The 18,561-nt window shown below is 39.5% G+C and overlaps 2 protein-coding genes across 2 annotated transcripts in view; one reads left to right on the top strand and one right to left on the bottom strand.

Annotated features, from left to right (window-relative positions):
* Window positions 1-802: 802 nt before the first annotated feature.
* LOC124160210 (cysteine and histidine-rich domain-containing protein morgana) lies at window positions 803-9,383 on the bottom strand. The gene is made up of 7 exons (XM_046536002.1): window positions 9,235-9,383; window positions 8,947-9,053; window positions 8,678-8,830; window positions 7,808-7,942; window positions 4,587-4,760; window positions 1,841-2,059; window positions 803-1,601 (listed from the first exon to the last, which is right to left on the bottom strand). The coding sequence occupies exons 1-7, from the start codon at window positions 9,317-9,319 to the stop codon at window positions 1,398-1,400; spliced, it is 1,077 nt and encodes a 358-aa protein (XP_046391958.1). The 5' UTR covers window positions 9,320-9,383; the 3' UTR covers window positions 803-1,397.
* Window positions 9,384-9,473: 90 nt separating this feature from the next.
* Window positions 9,474-18,561, top strand: part of LOC124160209 — a 59,432-nt gene continuing 50,344 nt past the window's right edge. The window contains exon 1 of the mRNA XM_046536001.1: window positions 9,474-10,054. Within this exon, the coding sequence (XP_046391957.1) occupies window positions 9,973-10,054 (82 nt within the window). The 5' untranslated portion in view covers window positions 9,474-9,972. The remainder of the gene's footprint in view (window positions 10,055-18,561) is intronic.

The following is an 18,561-nucleotide window of genomic DNA, read 5'->3' as shown; positions in this document are numbered from 1 at the left end:
GCGGTGTGGGAGTACGTGTGAGTATCATTCAGGGTTCCCACTCAACCGCGAAAACCTTAAAAACGTGAACAAGCAGTGAATTTTGTCTGCCGTGAAAAAACCTGGAAAAAGCCGTGAATTTCGTCATTAAACATTAAAAAAATCTCTCAAACTTGATTTTAGATCTATGATTGACGTATCAAAAGAAAAATCGATATTTTGGTCATATTTCAAGGTCAGTCACTCGCAGATATTTCGGTCATATTTCAAGGTCAGTCACTCGCACATACTGTCCACGCCTTTATCTGCACACGTATATTCGTAATGCAAATATTGGTCCTTGTGCCATGACGACACACAGACCTTAAGGCTGTGATTGGACGACCGTAAACCAAAGTGATCATTAACCCTGGCGAGAAATCAGTCACCTCTTCACTTCCCTGTCACCCTCCATTTTCCCACTCACAACCTTTAGCCGGCCCTAAATTTTGCTAACGATAGGCGAAGTCATAAGAGCACTTTCATTGCTGCGTCCCGGCGTTCATCGCGTGTGCTATATTTTTAGTTAAAGTGTGGCCAGTGATTATTATGTGATCAATATTTCTTCCTTATCAATAGACCGTGAATTTGACACAATTTAGACTGTGAAAACCTGGAAAAAACCGTGAATTTTATCATTAAGTTAGAGTGGGAACCCTGTCATTGGATTGACTTGGCTTCTAGTATTTACGATTCCATACTTAGCCACCTCCTACTCTCAATATTTGGCAATGGGCTGTTCTGAGTATGTGGGGACAAAATGGAATTGAAATGACAAGTAAAGTTAGTAGAGATGAATTTATTTTCAAAATAATTCCACACAGCATCATAAATATGCCACTGAGTTAGGTAACATACGCACTGCCATTAGCTTTCCATTCAGAAGTTCCAGCGGAGATAGGTGCCACTATCTTGTGGCAAAAGCAAGAAGGCCCATGGATAGCAAATAAGTTGATTTTGGGTTGGATAAGCTTCAATTCAGGAATAAAATTGTGATTCTTTGAATGTTGACCTCAATTAAATGCATCAGCATATAACGCTGCTCACAGAAAAGAAGTTGATCAAAAATTTGACTAAAATCTTATTTCTTAATCCTAAAATTGTTCAAACACACTCTCAGCTTCAACTGAAGAATATTATTCCGCAGATGGTGTGCATCAAGAGAGATATGAAAATAAAGAAATTAGTCTTCGGTATACTAAATCTGCAACAAATCACACAGTTTTCACTTCTTGAATAACAGGTCAGCTTAGTTAGAAAAGTGGCTTTCAGAAAATGAGATAATTTATCCATGGAGGGAAAATTGCACGGCAGATATCCTTCACATATGTACAGAGTTCATATAAATTAAAATCTGAAAATCCTAGGGGAGAGAAACCTCACAAATCTTCAAGATCCACACATTCCACATCATCAGCTAGCTCTTCCATGGACTCATTTTCTGGCTGAACTTCACTGGGCTTTTTTTCCACTGGCTTCCTTGGTAATGCAACATCTGCCCAAGACCCGGGTTCTGCCTTCCTCAATTTCACCTCTATTTTGGTGGCTAAGAAGCTGGAACTACTACTGTCAACATCCACCACCTAATTTGATAAATAAATTTATATAATGTAGCCATTATTGCTGGATTCTAAGTGAACTAGTACATATATGCAAATATTTATTCCTGTGTGAATATTTAGAACTTCGGTTGCTCTTGAGAGTGAAATCAAAAAGGTCCACAATTTGAAACCAACCAATATTTCAAAGCACAAAATGGTTATTATAAAGCTTAATCCTTAACAGCTATAATAGGTTAACAACAAAAATTTGAAAAACTTACCCCACGAAGAGGAATATCAAGGTCAAATGTTTTTGCAGTAGCAGAATCCAGCACACTAATTACAAGACGGACGGGATTAAGATTCACAGTCGTCCTCTCAGGATCATAATTCTTGGCATACACTGCCACCACCACATGGGTGCCTGTTTGATGCCAGTCGTATCGATAGCGCAACTTAGAGCCATCTCCATTGCCTTCATTTCCATCTGCTCCATCATTCTGTAAGAAAAACGGATAAGAATAAAACCACAGTCAAGCAGATTATGGGAAAAAACTCTCAAGCCACTTCAAGCTATTTCTATAGTCATTTGTGACAAAATCAATCGCCTTAATCCTTTCAGGGGATAATTTTATGATGCCACAAAATGCTGCTGAATGGGTCACAGCTTCTCAGCTAATCCTCCACCTCATGAAAAGGGCTTGCATGGTTTATTGTTATTTACACTCTTTTGAGCATTTTCTTCCTTCAATAAGCAGCTCTCGCTGAACCAGTTTCTCGACAAGAACTCAAAGGACATCACCAGCTCATGAAAAGTATTTGGCAATGCTTGTGGCTATTAAATAGATAATGCGAGAATATTTTTTGTTGTGACTTCTTGTTTCTATCGATTTACCAAATTACTTTGATGAATTAGGATAATTGCTGGGAGGAATTAGGATATTTGTTGGGAGTTTATACATGTACTCTCAGAATGGCAGCTGATGAAAATTAAGAGATAGGTATGCATTTATTTTTTGTTGTGACTTCTTGTTTCTATCGATTTACCAAATTACTTTGATGAATTAGGATAATTGTTGGGAGGAATTAGGATATTTGTTGGGAGTTTATACATGTACTCTCAAAATGGCAGCTGATGAAAATTAAGTTTTGGGGTCAAGGAAAATAGATGCAAAATCCCGGCATATATTTTGTAGTTTGTGTGACAAACACACACACGAAAAGTGTACAATTATGAAGAGTGACTTATTCACACTCCTCCTAAACAAGCCAGCAGTGAAATGGTTTTGCATGAATTGCAATCTTAAATCCATGAAGTCAATGGATAATTCAAACTAGCACAATCATCAATGTCTCAAATCATTATTCCTTCACCTGACTAGTGAACTTCATCTTCTCAAGAAACGACTATCTTGGGATTAGTGCAATTTACCAGAAACTGATTTCATCTCCGAATGAGGATACTATATGAAATATGGATGCGTACATCTGATATAATAACCTTCAACTGTGAGGAAACAGCCGACAGCCACATCAAATAGAATCGAGGGCAGAAAATTATAAAAAACGTCAACCAAATAATTCTAACGGAATTGTTGGAGTACCACATACCTGACTGGAAAGCTACCTAATTAAGAGGGAGCTTAAAGTAAATTGAAATTCTACAGCATCTAAAAGCTTCTATGCAGGAGAACGTACGTGAGAACTACAAGGTCCAATCATATTTAACCTATGTATTTATAAATGATATTGCAGAGGTCATCACCCCTATTTATTCCCTGAATATGCCGACGGTGTGAAAATCTTTTATAGAATTCAATCAAATAATGATTGCATCACCCTGTAAAATTGTCTCAGAAGACGAAGAAATTCTCCAGGAATAAAAATGCATACAATTTTCAAAATAGAATAAGAGAGGACATTTTTAAGGATACTGGCATAGAAGCACTGGAAAAAAAGCACTAGATTAAGATGGCTGGAATGTGTGCAAAGAAGAGGGGAGGACCAGCTGCTGAAAAAGGTGTTGATCAAGGCTCGTAAGGAGTGACCAAGTGAAGGGGGATCAACTAGAGGGCTAAGAGCAGATCTGGAGGCGGCAGGAGATAGACTGGAGGAGTGGATGCAACTTGTTGGCGAGGCCAAAAATCACTTGGAATTTGTGTGGCCAAAGAAGTGAGACAGTGGGGAAATATTTATATTATCTCATCAACCGAATTATTTATTACATATTTTAATTCACTGAAGTAAATGCTACTATCAAATAATTTTTTGTACCTTATAAACATTTTTGAACTGCTTTATCCATTAAATAAATAAATGTTTATGGTTAAGGAAGGGACAGCTCCACTACTACATACATATTTTCATTTTCCGTTTGGCTCCTGCAATTGGTTGTCGATTCTGATTCACAATACACTTTAATGTCTTGCAACGTTCATAATTTACCTAAAACAAACAATATGTATATTATTATTTATGCAGTTATTCTGTTATTTTAGAGCACTTCCCGGACTCAATGAGAGCTTTCTTCGCCAGTTCGCGATCTTTATAGCGGAGCGTGGTCACACTGCGAGGCTTGGAAAACAGGAACACGGTGCTCCCGCAAATGCAGCTAGCACGCGATCGCTTCTGTTTCACGAAGGGGATTCAGACGGAAATAATGAGCCCGGTTTATCCTAGCATTAATGCAGTAATTCTGATGATTTTGCGTCCGATTTTATTTTTTAAATAAAGATTGTGAAAAAAATTAAGCAAGAGTAAAAATCATGCACGGATAATCCGCATCTCGGATAAACCGCAGCCGGGTATTAGGGAGTCTGCTGCACGCATATTCTGCACTAGAATAGCTTTCAAATAGGGTTTTGCCAACATAAGTTTGATACTATTTCCATTTGGCTTCGGTTCAGATTCCATTTCAAAACCCAAGACCCAGTTGAACTGACTAGTGAAGAATTAAATAGACCAACCCCTAATTACATGTAAATACTTTGACATTGAGCGATTTCTATACAATTTAAAGTTCCTTACCTTATCTTCAAACCATTTATGCTTCCCAATATTGCAGCCTAGCTGCTCGAGGAAGGCATTGAAGTCTGAAGTTCTGCGAGTGCAACAACTCCAGAATTTAAGTCCTTCGTGAAACACAGGGACTCCAGGGTGATACATACAATCTTCGTAGTTGCTGTTTTCACCTTCGTAGGCCTATGGTCAGTTAAAAAGAAATCAAAGCTAAAAAAAATGGGGTATATACGTAATACCCATATAATTCATAGCATATATGACTACAATAAATAATAATAACCTCGGTGATAAGCTGCATTACCAAGCTAGGAATTCGTCAGAGATTGAAAAACTACCTCAAGCAACCTGATCAAAATCACCATGTACATATATGACAATGTACCTCCTAACCCAGATAAAAGACCCAGTGCGAAATGCAACTCTTATGAATAGTGTACAATGTTGATATTAAGGTCAAACATAATCTAAAACATGGCATAAAAACTCAAATGTACTTTGAATTAATTCTTCAAAAATAAATATTTAGCATTAGTTAATACTTTCCAAAATATACATTTTTGCAAATGATGGGCATCAAATACTTTTTCTCTATTCCACAAGTACAAAAAAAAGAGAGGCAATGAATCCTTCAATAAAACTTCACTGAATTACCTTTACAAATGTATATTGTTATTTTTTGGCTTTTCATCCATTAACACAAAAATACGAGTGTTATCCAGACAATAAGTTCCATTGTTCTTTATTAAATCTAGATCTTACTGGAATTTTTTTGTTAGTTTTCCATATATTCTCCGGTAACCTCAATGCACTTGGTATTCCTAGAAATAGGCTTTGAAACCCCCTCCTTGAAGAAGCTTCCCACTAATTCATTGGTCCAGTTGGTGACTCCTTGTTTAATTTCCTTGTTACTTGTGAATTCTTCAGCTTTTCCCTCCTTCATTTTGAAAAACAGATGAAAGCATGAAGGGGCAAAGTTAGGACCTTGAGGTGGATGGGTCAAAACATCCCAATAAAACTGGTTGAGAACATGACGGAAGACTGTGTGTTGTCATGGAGAAGGAACTTTCCTCTTCTCTTGTGCGCAGGATGTCCTGACAAAGCTTCCACAGGGTCACAAATACTGAAAAGCATTAATATTTTTCTTCGAGCAAAAAAATCATTCAGGAGAATTCTTTTAAGGTCCCAGAAAAAGGAGGCCATGATCTTCTTGGCAGTCTAGACAACTTAGAATTTTTTCACACTTGGGAAGGTGAATAGTTTCCTCCACATGGATTGGATCGACAATCATTCTCTGGGTGTAGAGTGCAAAACCCAGGTTTCATCTCCCGCAAAGATGGACTTCAGGAAAGCATTACCTTCAATCTTGCAGCTGCCTGAAAATTCACAAGCTGCAGTCACTTTTTTTGACTTGTGCTCCAGTGTCAGCTATCTCAGATTCCATCAGGTGCAAGCTTTGCTAAAATCAAGTCTTTTCAAAATGACAACAAGGATGATGGGTTGTGAGGCCTCTTAAGTAACATTCATGGATTTCATCCATAGTTTAACAGCAATTTTCATGAACTGCATGGTCAACTACGGCCAGAAGTTCACCCATGACAAGTGAGGATCTGCTTCTCCCACCATTGTCCTCAAGTGAATGTCATCCCACCTTAAACTCATGAACCCATCTTCTCGCCTTTTACGCACTCATTAAACCCTTCCCATTAGCCCTGATTAATTTCAACCAATTTCAAACCAAGGGCATGAAGAAACTGGATGAATCCACACACTACAACTTGATACAGAACAGACATTGAGGTCGAGGGATTAAACATTGAGGGCTCAAGTTCAACAAAATGCTGTGATCATATTTTTTTGATGCTACTGTGGCCCTACAGATCCCACTCTAAGAAGGTTACCCTCTTTTGTACAATATTACCACTTTCAACAGAAAATTACCCTACTAATTAGCATCCCACAGACTTATTTTCTAGGTTACCCTTGTATAGCAGCATGTGAACTTGATTCTGATAAATATTTGCCTTAGCTAATACTGTGACAAAGACAGAATTTAATACATGAAGATTGATAAAAAATTTCATCATACAATTTCTATCACTGGAACCACTGTTTCACCATTTTTAAAATGAATTACATTACTAAAATGACAATGAGTAAAAGAATACATAGAGGTATATTAGTCATTAGACTGAATTGCTGGGTGAGGTGACCTACACGAATCTATTACACCAAGCCCATGTTATTTAATTACTACCCGAAAATTAGACCCAATTATTCTTTTATACCAACCTTTAATGTGAATAAGTAACATTGCCAGATTTATCATGAAAACATATGCATGTTCCAAATTTTACATAATGAAGATGGTATCTATGATGATATGAAGATATCTTCAAGGTGTAAAATATATATTGGTAGCAATAAACTAACGCATTACTCTTGCATACAGCACATCCCTTTTTTCAGCATTGAAGTTCAAGAAAAATATATTATGGGCTTCTTTCATAATCCTATAACATGGTGTTGAGGATCAAAGTATGACCAATAAATAAACCTTGTCTTGTAATTCACATTATAGCCATAGAATATTTGCATGTGGCACAGACACCAGCGAGCTAAGTATTTTGCTATGTTACAACCACTAATATTACAATTGTGGATTCTCAAGTAACCTCTAAATGTGTTGTCACCCACAGTGCATTTAAATGGGTTCACAAAAGTCACCACCCATGTCGCTGTTAGACAAATTGATCCGAGTTTCAAGGGGATATAAGGTATTATTAGGGGCTTTAACCGTAATTTATACACATGATCATGTGATCTATCAAACCCATTGCTTTTCAATGCTATTCCTTGCAATGTAAACGTTATACTACAAAATTTTGGAAAAAAGTGCACCATATTGCACTCATCACAGCGCCGCGGACATTTTTGAAAACCGATTGAAATGAGACAGAATTGGCAACGGAAATCAGCCTTTATGGGATGAAACTGAGCCTCCTCTATGCAGTCTCCTTGGTTACAGCCAGTCACCAGAGAATTTGGTAGCATCATGCATGCGTTGCTTGTTAGCTTTACCACCATTCAATGCTAAACAATGGGAAATAAAAATGTGCACCTAATAGATGAGTTTATGCACTAGCAAACCCCTAGGATGCAAAGAGTAGCCAGAATTTTGGCATAAATACACAATCTTACATCTATAACAAAGCATACACACGTCTTACCTTCTTACATCCCCTATTTTTGCACAGCATTCCAATCTTGAGCTCATTGTTAGCAACTGCTTTCTGTGGCGAGGCAGCTGACACAACCTCTGTTGGTTTTAATGATGGAGCAATCACATCCGGCTTCAGTTCCACCTAAAATATCAACAGGAAATGGTTTCCTTTCAATACTATTTTTTAATAACCTTTCCTCCCATATTATGACACAGCCCACATGTATATCACTCGATGCCAATTTGATATATAAGAAGGGAACTTCAAAATTGGGGAAAGAAATGTGCAGAGGGAAAAAAAGAAGTATTTGCATATAAGAGAGCACAGAAATTTTTACATAAATAGCCTAGGAGAAAAATTAACAAAGGTATGGATTTATGGCGAGAGTTCAAAATTGCAAAACCACAGAGCCAAAACAAAGTACCAATATAGTAAAACTACTACGTTGCCTGGATTTAATATACTTATTGTTTATTGGCAACTCGAATATAGTGCAAGAAGTAGCAATAGGAGAAATTCATGCTAAGTACATACATATCGTGAATAGTCAAGATGATGAATTCCATATCGATCAATTTTTCCACCAGGTATATTGCCTTATACTTCAATATTGGAATCCAGGAATTTGCTTTCATTTACTAATTCTAACGTAAGACGTAGCGACTAAACTTTTCATTAAATTTGGATTTGAGCATGTCGAAGGAAAAAAAAAACTATCAACAATTACTACAAAAAATGATCTTCTGCAGTTATAGGCTACCTTTATAGCTCAATTAAACAGCATATGTCATGAATGGATAATATACTGCAATGATGACTGCAATACACGCAAGAAAGAATCGTGGGTCCACATTTTCGGAGAACATCATGACGTACCAATGGAGCATCCAGAGGGGGTCTTTTTAGTGATGGCCGCATCAAGGGCTGAGGTGCCTTGTACTCGATCACTTCATCAGCCTTAGACTTATCAACTACAGGCTTCTCTGGTTCTGGAGGTTTAACATTGCTATGAAAAGAGGTATGGCAACCCTACAACAAAATGAAAGGATGATGATACTCATCAGGCTCACAGATGAAATAAGGCACTTTCAGTAATCAACACGGAGTTCAACACTGTGATTTGTCTTCAAAGCCCTCAAAATTACCTTTATATTGAGAAATTCCGTGAAATCGGTACACTTTTTTTTGCAGCAAGACCATCCTTTGTAAGCGTCGTGAAAAAAAGGTGCACCAGGGTGATGAACACACGAGTCTAAAATAAAACGGTGAATTTGTAAGGATGCGTATAAAAATATCTCTTTACCGATAATTTCTAAATAAAGAGCTTAAATTGACTTTCTAGAACATTCTCAGAAAATACGGTCATCACAGGCACTTGGTCTCAAAAATGGCGGAAATAAGCAGGAATTTCACCTTTGAATCACAAAAATTACCTTCCTTGTTCTCCTCTGGATCATATTTCTGGCCACAGCCTAAATTGTAGCAGTGTAACAGCCTTTTTTCGTTATCCGTCGGCATTTCTGCTTCTACAGGACAGATGTTTACGAAATTCAGCCCAAAAGCTTCCGATACCCTCCGCTAGAGTGAAAATTGAAGGCTGTAAATCGCACCAGCGAACTCGGGCGATACAGCGCGATATTTCGGCGCGGTCTTTTTGTTAGAGACTTTTTAAATTCGTATCAGCATCATGGTAAGAGTAATAAAATAAATAATATAAGCTACAGAGAAATGTCCTTACGTACTAATAGAGAATTTTTTTGGAAATTGTCTCCTTTAAATCTCAATTTCGTATGTCCATTGCATGATAAATTAGGTTGGCACAGCGTGTAAACTGGATGTTATTATGTATTATGCTCCAAAAGTGCAACGGATGTAAATATCACTGAGGACATAATGAGCGTTTATTTTGTACGCTGATAGTCAGTACCACGTGCAAGTCTTGGGATAATTCAATTTCATTTTTAAAAACAGAAGTATTACTGTCTGAGAAGTGCGGGAAATGCCGTACCCTGCTTTTCCTAATCGCATATATGAACACACTTTCCCTCTTATGAAAGACTTTCTCCCCTCCCTCTACCCTGGCATTTTGGGCTGGTCGCAGGCACTGTTGCTTTTCATTGCCTCACTGAAGCGAGGACTTCAAACAGTCCACTCTCTCCCTTCCGAGAGACATGTTATTCTGTGTGCTCGTCGTTGGCCTTCTACAGCTAGGGCATACCTCATACACACCGACGCGACGGCAAATTCGACATGGTGAGTACGATTAAACTTACTCTTAATTTTTAGCTGAAAAAATGAATCTCATGGTCCGAGTATGATGTACCTTTTTGGCGCGGATTGAAATGACCTCGTCGTTCGCCGCAATCAGACGGTTTTTCTCACGTGCAGTGTGTAGGGCATGGTTTTCAATTGAAAATCCTAATATGAAGGCACCACCTCGCAGATTTTTTAATGTGTTAAATTAATATCTAGGATTGATTATTTTCTGATCATTTTCCTGCAGTGTAGTTTCAACCACAAACCCCTTCGAGTGTCAGTCGACTTCCACCCGCGCATGATCTTCAACGGAGAAATTGTTAAACCAAGAGCATCTTCTGCATTAAAAGCTTACAATATTTCGTTGGTCTGTCTCTAACCATGTCTCAACTAATACAAACGAAAATATACAAATTGTTTCAGCGTACATGTGTCATTTTCGACTTTTCTTCAATAAGGTGAACGAAAAGTTATAAATTATTTACCATTTATTGGCCTATCTTAAGAATTTTTCTAATTCATTTTAAAAACACAAATTAACAATTCACTTACTTGGTACTGTCGCATTCCGATAATCCTTGGCGGCCAATAAGTTGTTGAGGTAGATCTCGAGGGTCATTGCAAGGTTCAATACCAGAATTCGCAAAGCCTCTCATTACTTTCTTCGAAAAACAATATATTCAGAATCATATCTTTCGCAGTCGAGAGGGATTTTTGCTCCGAAATGTCTAGATCATATTTTGTGCATGAAAAATATCTACGTTTCCTAACTCATGCCAACCATAACTTCTTGGGAACGCTTCCACGAAAGCACGACTTCCTCATTACCTGCCCGCTGGACGCAATTCTGTAAATTTCCTGATAATTCGCTCTCTCTCTCTTCGTCATCGCACGAAAGAGGCCTTCGCCTCGAAATTCCGCGATGTAGACCCTATACGAAGACTTTCATCCGTCGCTCATTTAAGTAGGATATTGTGACGACCTCCCTTGCTTCTGCAGTGAAGATGGAGCAGATCCTCCGGATGTACCGTTAGCGGCGTATAACGGCTGCTGCCATCCGGACCATATCGCGGGAGAACCGGTTACCCCGAGATGATGCTAGACCTTTCTCAACTAAGTAAACTTGACCCCTGCTATAATCAAGCGTACGAACGCATAATACGTATGCAGCCTTCTCCAAACTGCTCTTTCACCGCGGCTATATAACCGAGAGGTGGAAAGCTTCCTCGTGATGACCCACATGGACGAGATTTGCTGCTTTTTTATTTAGGACGAGTCGAATTTATCGAAGCCGCAAAAATTTGGAACGCCAATGACTTAGACGTTGGTATGTTCCGGAACTAATTAGTTTATCCACTACTTGGGGTATTTTGTCGAAAATGAGATATATATAATAGGCAATTTAAAAGCTTAATGTCGCGACAGCTCTTCCACAGCCAACCTACTTGAAAAGGAAGGAAGAGAGGATGGAAAGGAAACGTTTTCAATTCAATTCTTATGGAAAGATCGATTTGATTCCTTGGAAAATCCATTTGATGAAAGGAAACATCCATGATCATAATCGCCTTCCAACTTCAAGTCCCGGATCTCGTCAGCGATAGGTATATAGGCCCCTTCGAGTTTTTACATATTCATTTAACACAACGCTGTCTACCCACTACGGCGACGGCAGATTTCTACAATCTCAATTCGGAATTTCCTACAAAAACGTGATGTCCCAAGGAATGACGCAAATGAAGTGTTATTGAAAAAGACCCGCTCGCATAATAGGCGCATATTTCCCGATCTCAAAGGAATTAACGGTTCTCAGGGGGGTCAAGTCCATAAAGCGAGGCTTCCGAGTTACGCTATCCCATCTCTGGAGTTCTCTCGATTATGTCTTCTCATACGAGGTGCATTACGTCGCTGTCATAAGTAAATATTAGGAAGACGCATCCCTCCCCTCTCATCCGTCGTGTTGTCTTTTTTGTTTTGCCAACGAATAACCCGTCAACATTTTGCTCTATCTTCTTGAAATTGTCAAAGTATGTGAAGTAGATCTTTGTCAACATTTGCTTGTTTCTCAAATAGTAAAATAATTGCATCTACGAAAATTCTGAGGTAAAATTTTCATTTTTGAGACGCAGGCAAATGTTGACGCTATATGCTCCGTAAATTTAGAAACTATACAACAAATTTTAAGCGAGTTATCCGTCATCAAAAAGACCAGTCGAGCGTGGCGCATGAGGCACGCAAATCTAACCATCTATTACGACGCCATCCTGTCAACCTGTATGCAGTATACACTTGACGATAATCGTTACAATCTCACCGAACTGTTTGGCGTTTTCCGGACGAGTACGGAGTCGAAGCGAGAACCGCAGACTCTTAGCTCTCTCAAGCCGGTGCTGGCGAAAGATAAATAAGAATGTCTACGCATTGCTATGAGGAATAACGTTTGGGGTTTGCTCGTGGCGAGGTTACAGACACGTTGACTGCCTGATCGGAGAAAATGGGAGTGAGACAAAAGTTTAAAAAAGAGGCAACGGATCCAGGGCGGGAAAAAAGATGAAAATAAATTATCGCTTCCTCGGAGAGGGGAAAAGGAAACAAAACGCGCGAGTAATGCGAAGGGGAGGAAGGGGTCAGACCGGTGTCCGTCCTCATCGAAGGACGAAGCGGGGCTGACCTTGATGCAGAGACTTTAAATCTCGTGGAAGAGGGGCGGGGAAAGTCCACGCAGCAAGATGTGATGGGGAGGGCGCCCTCCATTGCTTCTGGTGTTGGCGAAGACGTCTCGCGCGAGTCCACGAGGACCCACTTCCTCACGACCAGAGGCGGGGAATGACGGTGTGAACGTAACCAAGTTGCCGGCAGCGATTACCTTTTATGTAAATTTATACCTTTTACCGTAACATTTTAAAATATTCAACCATGAAGGCCGTTTTACACGGGGCACGGAATTGCGCAGGTTAAGGCTGCATTAATTTCTAAAGGCCGTTTTACACGGGGCACGGAATTGCGCAGGTTAGAGCTGCATTAATTTCTAAAATGGCGTGGAAATGCGCGAATGCATGAACGAAATTAGAACAGGGGCTATTTTGCCGTCTCGCATCCACGCATTCTCGCATGTATTCTAGCAATTCACCGCTTTACACGACGCAATTTTGATTGCGTCTTCGCACGTACGTCAGATTGCGCAATTCCTTGTACCGTGTAAAACGGCCTTTAAATGGCGTGGAATTGCGCGAATGCATGAGCGAAATTAGAACAGGGGCTGTTTAGCCATCTCACGTCCACGAATTCTCGCATATGTTCTAGCAATTCACCACTTTACACGATGCAATTTTGACTGCACACTCGAGCACACGTCAGATTGTGCAAGTATGTGTCCCGTGTAAAATGGCCTTTACAGTACACCTTAGCTTTCTGATGTTAATCTGTTTCGCAGGACTGATCGTGAAGCGATCGTGAGTTTATTTCGTATCATTTAGAACGAGGAATCCGTTGAAAGCGCATTTAAATGATGAAGTTTAAAACGTTTCGTAAACATAAAAGACGTGCAATTACGGCAAATTGTGCGAGTGGAAAAAAAATCGGCGAGATATGACTTTTAAAAAAATTATCTCAGATCGCATGCCGAAGCCACAGTAGGTCAAACTCATCATAAAGAGGAGGTTTACTGTACTAGTCATCTACTATTTTTTTCCTAAGTAATCGCTATTATCTTTCTACACGTCAAACGCGTCACGAGCCGAAAATGTCGTGCGAACGTATAAGAACATTCACGGTGCCCACAACTTTACGGAATATAAGAAAATAGTATACAGAATATAGCAAAATAAGATCTGCAAGGTAGGCTTGCATGTAACACAAGACACCAATTTAGCTAATTACCTCCGCATTCAATTAAATCCTTCAGCCCGGTATAACGCCTTATACATTTGATTTTTTGAATTGTATCCATGAAACCCAGTTCTCTTTTCCGGTCACCGAACATCCTTTCTACCATCACGATTTCCATCATCCTTCCTCCACTCTCTGTCTCTTCTGCATATCGTATTGCAGCTGTCTCTCCTCGCCCACCGTGTAAAGCATCGTTCGTATTCATCTCCTTCCATTTCACCTCAATTCTCTTCCACACGCACCTCTCAAGCGTCTCGAGACCCATCTCATCCTCTTCACCTTCCGTAATTCCGCCGAAGGAGTACAAGTGTGTACCTGAAACCAGTGGCGGATCCATGGGTACAAAGCTACACTTGAAAAAATCGAAATTTTTGGGGGTTGCCACTTGACAAAAGCATTTAATTATATTTTCCGATATATTTACCTACTTTAACGAATTGAAATACAAATTAGCGGTAAACTTAGGGCCTATTTTACACGCTTTTAGTGTGTTACAAAATTCAGTGGCAGCTCCAGAGAGGGGCTAGGGAGAGCTGTAGCCCCCCCCACCCCCCCCACCTTGGGTATGGAACCACTACTGCTGGAAGGTTACCCCACTTAGCCTTCCCCTTGTCCTTATCCTGGATCCGCCACTGCCTGAAACTATACACGTGCGAAAGAGATAGACAGTGTGATAGTATAGGAGTTTTGAGATAATAATAGCCGGATTCCCACCCCGGTCGGTGTATGAATTTCTGAAGTGACAGAATGTTTTTAATGATTTACCCCTCAAATTAGAGCGTTCCCATATTTAAAATATGACTGAGTGGCACGTTGAACAGCGGTTTTCCAACTGAACGGCAGTATTTAATAGTGTTTCCCGAGGCATTATGAATACACATGGAAAAATATTGCGGCTCCGCAATACAAGTCAGTTCGGAATGGTCACTCTTATATGCGACCCCCTTGAACTTGTCCATTTTTTCTGGAAGTTTCGCATTTCTTCTAGAAGCGCTTTTAGAGCACTACCCAAGCAATCAAACTGCTCCACCTCTTCCTGGATGTAGACTAAAACGACGATCGTACTCCTTCCTTGTTGTTTGTAAATTGTAACATGTGACCATATTTTTAGGGAAGTGCAGGGTAAAGTTAGAGATTTATACTAATTTTCCCTCGCCGGGTGACGCCTTCTGTTGATTATTGTACAAATATCTTGGATGCCAAAGAAGTAGGTTTAATTATGGAACTATCCAGGGAGAGGAAAACATCGCAGCACAATCAAGGTCAATATTTGCTCATGCTTGTGTTTTAACAAGTCTTTTTCAAAATTTAGGCAGAGAATGCATACTAAAGCACCGTTAAAACTTACGCAGCCTCTCTAATGAATCAACAGAGATAATGTATAATTTCCATTCTGCCCCAGTCACACTGTCGTTCCACACTGGTAACTGTAGAGCTGAGGATACCTCGCTGTTCATTGAATTCATACGTAGACATATGCCCGGGGAGAAGGGAGGCATAGAGAAATATCTGCAACAAACGATTGAGTTTTATTTCAAATGAAAATATATCTCATATGCAGATGCGCCGTGAAAGGATACGACAGCCCTTATGAATCGAGCCTCACCAAGAACTTTGAGAGGAAGATATATTTTCCACTCAAGGGCGATCCATGGCCAAAATTTATGGAGAGAGTGGTGGGAACTTCCGGGACTGTAGATGATATGGGACACCAACTTTTTTCACCAGGAGGGGATATTTATGTCGTTTGGTCGCAAAATTTTGCATAATTTAATTTAATTTGTACTTTTATTTGCAAAGGATTTACATTTAAGAGAAATCCAGGGCGTCATCCACAGATTTGTTAAATTATAAGCATCACGACAACTTTTTCTCTTGATTCAAAGCAAATAATTATTCCCATGAGAATAAACTAAAATGGTAACCTTCCACACAATTTTATTTACTAATGTACCGACCCGGTTTCGACACGTAGTGTCATTATCAAGGTACAAATTTTGCTTTCCAAGTTCTATGTATACTGTCTAGCAGAGAAAGGTGGGGTGGAAAGGATAGCAATGGAGGGGGGGGAGACAGTTTGACTAAAAAGATGCCGCGGGTTGCACAAACAGATTGGTCATCCCCCGTGCGACAAATATTTTAGCGTTTTGGATCCTTTGTACTGTTAACAGTGAACGTGGCGGCCTACTGTGCAGAACGCTTCGGTACTGATCGAAGAATTTCAGGTTCCAGTTCCGGGCGAAGTCATTCGGACGCACAAAAACAGAAAACCACAACGTGTGACGTGATCTAGGGAAAGAAATCGGCACCCTGAATGTGTGATATTCACACGTTCTTGGCTTACTCCAGGGTGAACTCCCTCCTATCCAAGTAGCCTCAACTATCAAGTACAACTTTCGAATTGAATCACTGAGTGTTTTTATTATTACAGTTTTCTACCGATTAAGGTAGGTCTCCATGGAGTACTCTAGAAGCATTCTGGTAGCCTCCCATTCCTTCATGTACTAAACTCCTCAATTCTCTATAAGGCCTGCTCCATTAAATTCTATGTAAAAAGATCCTATTCTCTTAAAACCCACTTGAAGCACGTACTTGGTTGAAGGGCTCCATATTAATAATGAAAGACAATTTGTTTCTTCCACAAGTTTCTCGTGGGAGAAACAAAGTGTCTTTCATTATTAATTCCTATTCTCTTCCTTCCTCTCCCTCGTTTATCAAACATTCTACTCACAACACTTTTTTTAAAATCCCCTCCCCGCTAAGTACTCGTTCCATCCATGAGTGAGTCTTAAAAACCCAAAAAATTAGGCAAGTTTTAGTATCTCCCGTATCTCACGAAGGGCACGAAATTAAATGAAACAATATATGTTACTTTTCCGTTTTCCAAAAAAAAAATATACTTAATGGATGCGTAGTCGATTCGGACAGAGCGTAAGGACAGAATACGGTAACAGAAATGCGATTGAGGCCAAACAAGGGACACGATTACCAAAAGGTTTGAAACAGTGGCGCAGCGAGGGGGGGTTTTGGGGGTTAAACCCCCCCCCCCCCCCAGAGCTCAGAGAAATTTTTAAGTTTAATCCATTCTACTTATTTGGATCAGTATTACTTATAAAATAATGTTAGGATATCCCTCTGAAAGCCGTAAAACTCGCCATTTTGAACCATTATCCTTAAAATTTTTCTAAATGAGGGCCCCCGCAACTCCTGCCTACCCTGGCGGGTATGCACACCCCTAAGTATTATTTGTGCCTAAAACCCCCCCTAGCCTTAATTCTTCGCTGCGCCCCTGGTTTTAAAGTTCAGGATGCAATATTTATAGAACATTTTGGAAGCTCGGAAGATGCTCCGGTCAAGGCTCAGTTTGGAATTGACGTGGAAGGATTTTGTCACGCAAGTCGACCGGATCACTTTCGCCTGCTTTTTTTTTTACTCCGAATCCCGTTCATCGCGTTACACTTGTTCGAGAAACTCCAGCCGAAACTTCTCGAAATGACCCGCGCCTTTCAGACACGTAGCCAGGAATTTTCTTCGGTGGGCTTGCCAACTTGGGGATTATACTGATGCCATAATGTTTCCACTGCTAACCTTTACACTATTGTAACCTCAGAGGAAACGTATACAAGAGCATGTATCGGCTTCTGCGCATGGGGCTAAGATTGAAATTGAAAAAAAACTATATCACGTCACGGATCTAATGGGTCTGATTGGCTGACTGCGACGATGTCGTTGGTTTTACTTTTGTTTATTAATATTCGAAATTTTATTTCCATTAAAGCTAACACTCACGGTGAAGGAAAAAATTAGGATTTTAATAAAATAAATTTAGCTATACCTTTTTAATTAGCTTGCAGTTCCTATTTCCCATTATAACACAGCAGTTGAGGCTTCATTGTTGGCCTTTGAATTTGGTTACTACGGAGCTACTATATCTTATATATAAAAATGAATCGCAAAATGTGTTGGTAAGCGCATAACTCAACAACGCCTGGACCAATTTGGCCAATTCTTTTTTCAAAATGTTCGTTGAAGTCCAAGGATGGTTCTTAAGGCGAGAAAAAATCGAATAATTGCCGGGAAAACCCTAAAAACAGCCCTTTTCTTTTTCACATATAAACGTTTTCTAACTAAAACGTAGAATCAATTTGAGCTTTATTGCTATTATATAAAGTTCATATTAAATTACAAGCACTCACTGTTATCTAAGAAATGTAGGTGTGTTCCTAACGCCAAAAAGTAAATTTGCACTTTCTTACCGCTATACAAAGTTCAAATTCAATCATATCTATCAAAACAGTGTGCGTGTGTGCGTTGGAGCACAGAATACGTCGTTGGAGGATTTAATGTCGCGTTCCGAAACTAAAAAAAAGTGATAGCGGACCCGACCAAATTGAATAGTCACAAAATATAATAATAACAACTTGGTTGGCTTCGCGATATTATTTCTTTTGTTTTACTTTCGGCAGGCGACAAAAAAATAAAACATTGGTATGGCTTTAAAGGATTTGACTTCAAGTCATATCAGATTAAAAAAAAAACAAATTAAAAAAACAACTGTCAATGTCGATTTGCCGCCTTTGCCGGTGTTGTTTTTCTTGGATTTTCTGTTATACTCTACT

The sequence above is a fragment of the Ischnura elegans genome, chromosome 6 (genome assembly GCF_921293095.1).
Source record: "Ischnura elegans chromosome 6, ioIscEleg1.1, whole genome shotgun sequence".
In the NCBI taxonomy this organism is placed as follows: Eukaryota; Metazoa; Arthropoda; class Insecta; order Odonata; family Coenagrionidae; genus Ischnura; species Ischnura elegans.
This window is presented reverse-complemented; position numbering and strand designations above follow the sequence as displayed.